Source organism: Mandrillus leucophaeus, unplaced genomic scaffold (genome assembly GCF_000951045.1).
Source record: "Mandrillus leucophaeus isolate KB7577 unplaced genomic scaffold, Mleu.le_1.0 Scaffold55, whole genome shotgun sequence".
NCBI classification, from domain to species: domain Eukaryota; kingdom Metazoa; phylum Chordata; class Mammalia; order Primates; family Cercopithecidae; genus Mandrillus; species Mandrillus leucophaeus.
In genome coordinates, this window is record NW_012105919.1 from 2,706,223 (window position 1) to 2,710,788 (window position 4,566).

A 4,566-nucleotide genomic window follows, 5' to 3' on the forward strand; every position below is an offset into this window, starting at 1 on the left:
GGGCCCGAGAGCCGAGCCCTTTGCTTCCTCGGCCACGCGGGGACAGGGCGGCTGCGCAGCCTCTGCCTCTCCCGGCTGTGGGGGCCCCACTGAGTATGTCGGAGGAGAGCGACATGGAGAAAACCATCAAGGTAAGGGGGAGGTGCCCCCTCTTCCCCTGCGTTGTCCTGTGGCGTTCTTCTCGGCTTCAGCCTCAGAAAGCGGGGAGATTTTGCAGTGAGAGGTTCCATCGACTCCTGGGTTTCGGTCTCCTCTGGATTCCGTGGATCGCGCTTTACAGCCCTGGGGCCAAGGGTGTGGGTGTACGTCTGGGTGTGTGTCCGACTCCCATCAGCTTCCTTGGTGAGTGTGACTTGTGCTCAGCTAGAACGGAGGTGAGTGTTCTGGAGACACTATCAAGTGTCAATGAATGGGACAAAGAGAGCCCTGCTACTACTACACGTTTCGATCACTCCCCAAGGGCCGCCGGCATTTGCTTCCGGATGGTCTACAGCACTTGGAGAGTTGGAATTTATCCATCCCTCCCGATTTGTTTGAAATCAACCTTCTGGAAATCTGCAGTTTCGGAAGAAGGTGGTTCGCCATACAAAACCTGTCCTTTGTCAAATAGGTTGTCCTCACTTTTCCGTGTGTTCTCCCCCTTTTCTCTTTCCTCTTCTCTCTCCTAGGAAGCATTGAGTTTACTTAGGAAAAGTTAACAGTTCCTGTGACTTAACTGCGCTTAAACCCAAAGAAAAGCAAATGTGTATTCGAAAATTACACAAATAAAATAAGTTTTCTAAAACCTGTTTTTAATTTTTTTTTTTTAAGGCACATTTTGCCCACTTAGGGCTAGTTACCTGTTTTGACAGCTGTAGCTAAGAAATTAGTCTCATGAAAATTAAACAAGCTTAAAGTTCGATGTGTTATTTATTTACTTGCAGTGTTAAGTCAACCCAGTGCGTTGAATAATTTCATTTTATCTGGAAGGACAGGCATCTGTTGTCAACTTGGGGTTATTTTCCCCTTCAATACAATGACTATTACTAGTAACTGATTAAGAATTTACACTTCTACCAATTCTTTAGGTGGTGTATATAGTTTCTCAAAATCATCAAGTCATTCCAAAGAAACTTAACCCTTTAAAGGAGATATCAACATATATACATTAAGGAAGACCAGGTTTTGGTTTTTTTTTTTTGGAGACAGAGTCTCACTCTGTCCCCCAGGCTGGAGTGCAGTGGCGCGATCTCGTCTCACTGCAAGTTCTGCCTCCTGGGTTCAGGCCATTCTCCTGCCTCAGCCTACTGAGTAGCTGGGATTACAAGTGCCCACCCACCATGCCCTGCTATTTTTTTTTTTTTTTTTGTATTTTTAGTAGGGATGGGGTTTCACCATAATAGCCAGGATGGGCTCGATCTCCTGACCTCGTGATCCACCTGCCTCGGCCTCCCGAAGTGATGGGATTATAGGCGTGAGCCACCGTGCCTGGCCCAAGGAAGACCAGGTTTTTAATCATAAAAATAAAGATTCTACAAGACTGCTTTGATATATCCTTTTCTTCTTCTTTTTTTTTTCTGAGTCGGAGTCTCGCTGTCGCCCAGGCTGGAGTGCAGTGGCACCCTCTTGGCTCACTGCAACCTCCGCCTCCCAAGTTCAAGTGATTCTCCTGCCTCAGCCTCCCGAGTAGCTGGGACTACAGGCGTGTGCCACCACACCCAGCTAATTTTTTTGTGTTTTTAGTAGAGGTGATGTTTCACCGTGTTAGCCAGGATGGTCTCCATCTCCTGACATCGTGATCTGCCCACCTCGGCCTCCCAAAGTTCTGAGATTACAGGTGTGAGCCACCGCGCCCAGCCTTGGTTTGGGTTTTATTGGCATAGAGGCATGATTTTCTGCCTGAAGTTATTTAATTGGGTTGTGAATCAAAGCGTATGTGGCCAGTTTTTAAGCATTATCTCCTGTGTGCCAGAAATGGTACAAGCCAGACTCCTAGATGTCCCTGTTGTCATGTAGCTTATATTTTAGAGGGTGGTGTTACTGCTAGGTGGTTTTAATTAAGTGTGGAAAGGGTGAGGAGTACTGTGTTAAATAGAGTGGTGCAAGGAGGTAACACTGTGTAGAGTTCTGATGGAAATGTGAGAGCAAGCCACTACTGTCTCAGGGAAGAGTATAACAGGCAGTGGGAACAGCAAGGACAGACCTTGAGGTAGAAGCAGGTGTAGTGTGATGTAGGAAGAGCAAGGTTGCTGGAATGCAGTGGGTCAGTGGAAATGGTGTAGAGTAGCAATGGGAAGCAAGTCACTTAGGGCCTTGTAGGCCGTTGTAAGACCTTTGGCTTTGACCCTGATTAAAAGGGGAACTATAGGAGAGTTTTGAGCAGAAGAGAAACATAGTTCCACGGCACAAGTATACAAATAGGGCAGCAATGTTGCTTAGTGGTTGTTATAGTTTCTCTAGGTAGACTCAGTTGAAATCTCAGCCTACGTTTTTTTTTTTTGAGACAGCATCTCACTCTGTCACTCAGGCTGGAGTGCAGTGGTGTGATCTCGGCTCACTGCAGCCTCTTCCTGGGTTCAAGCAGTTCTTGTGCCTTGGCCCTCTGAGTAGCTGGGACTACAGGTGCACACCACCATGCCCGGCTAAAATTTTTGTATTGCTGGAAAAGACGGGGTTTCACCATGTTGGCCAGGCTGGTCTCCTGCTCTCAGGTGATCTTCTCAGCCTCCCAAAGTGTTGGGACTACAGGCATGAGCCACCACGCCAAGCCTAGCCTTTCTATTTTATTAGCTGTGTGTCTGAGTACGATGTCACTTCACTTCTGTCTTGTTAGTTTCCTCATCTGTAGACGGGATAAAAGCACCCCCCAGCTGATAGGGTTTTTCGTTTGTTTGTTTGTTAGTTTTTGAGGATTAAATGAGCAGATATACCTAAATGTGCTTATAATAATACCTAGGCCAAGCACAGTGGCTCACACCTGTAATCCCAGCACTTTGGGAGGCCGAGGTGGGCGGATCACCTGAGTTCAGGAGTTGGAGAACACTCTGGCCAACATGGTGAGATCCCCATGCCTACTAAAAATAGAAAAATTAGCCAAGTGTGGTGGCACATGTCTGTAATCCCAGCTACTTAGAAGGCTGAGGCAGGAGAATCGCTTGAACCTGGGGGGCGGAAGTTGCAGTGAGCTGAGATCGCGCCACTGCACTCCAGCCTGGGCGACAGTGAGACTCCTTCTCAAAAAAATAATAATACCTAACAGCAAGAGCTCAATGAATATTAGCTCGTAGCAATTTAAAGGTGCTTTACAAAGACTTGTTTTTTTCACTTGACTCTTTCGCAGCCCAATTTTTTTTTCTTTTCTTTTTTTTTTTTTTTGAGACGGAGTCTTGCTCTGTCCCCCAAGCTGGAATGCAGTGGTGCGATCTCGGCTCACTGCAAGCTCCATGTTCTCGGGTTCACGCCATTTTCCTGCCTTAGCCTCCTGAGTAGCTGGGACTACAGGTGCCCGCCACCATGCCTGGCTAATTTTTTTGTATTTTTAGTAGAGACGGGGTTTCACAGTGTTAGGATGGTCTTGATCTCCTGACCTCATGATCCACCCGCCTCGGCCTCCCAAAGTGTTGGGATTACAGGCGTGAGCCACTGCATTCGGCTACCCAGCCCAATTTTCTTAAAATTTGTTTAGCTTTTCTTCACTCAAAAGTACTCAATAGGTCATGGTGAATCTACACTAATTTGGGCATGTCCAACCAATACCTATTGGTGGAGCTGAAAATCAGTACTGATTAGGATGTACTGCTTTGGAAGCAAGCCAGCATTACATCAAATAAAAAACATTTGGTCTGTGGCATTGTGTTGTATTCATTGTTTTGGTTTTTTTGAGGTGTTCAGCAGATGGTGAGCACTGAGACAAACCTGTAGTGTTCAGCTGGAAAGCTGTTTTCCTGGCCTCCAGCCATAGCACTTGAACTCTTGCTGCCAGGCTACCTGAGAGTGGACTGATTGGACTTTAAGATCTCATCCTCCCTTATCCATGGTTTTGCTTTCCACAGTTTCAGTTACATATGGTCAACTGCAGGCTGAAAATATTAAGTGGAAAAACCCAGAAATCATTAATTCATAAGTTTCTTTTCTTTCTTTCTTTTTTTTTGAGACAGAGTCTTGCTCTATGCCCAGGCTGGAGTGCAGTGGCGTGATCTTGGCTCACTGCAACCTCTGCCTCCTGGGTTCAAGCAATTCTCCTGCCTCAGCCTCCTGAGTAGCTGGGATTACAGGTGTGCGCCACCACGCCTGGCTAATTTTTGTATTTTTAGTATGTTGACCAGGCTTGTCTTGAACTCCTGACCTCATGATCCACCCTCCTTGGCCTCCCAAAGTGCTGGAATTACAGGCATGAGTCACCACGCCTGGCCCTCATTAGTTTCAAATTATGCATTATTCTTTGTAGTGTAATGAAATCTCTTACCATATTGCCTGGGACATGAATCATCCCTTTGTCCAACATGTTCACACTGTATATGCTTCCTATCCTGTAATTACTTAGTAGTCATCTTGGTTATCAGAACAAACAGTATATATAGGGTTCAC

The 4,566-nt window shown here is 46.3% G+C and overlaps 1 protein-coding gene across 2 annotated transcripts in view; it reads left to right on the forward strand.

The window, feature by feature from the left end:
* The first annotated feature begins 6 nt into the window (after positions 1-6).
* Positions 7-4,566, forward strand: part of MAPKAPK5 (mitogen-activated protein kinase-activated protein kinase 5) — a 59,294-nt gene continuing 54,734 nt past the window's right edge. For both annotated transcript variants that reach the window (XM_011997889.1, XM_011997888.1), the window contains exon 1: positions 7-131. In XM_011997889.1, the coding sequence (XP_011853279.1) occupies positions 96-131 (36 nt within the window). In that variant the 5' untranslated portion in view covers positions 7-95. The remainder of the gene's footprint in view (positions 132-4,566) is intronic.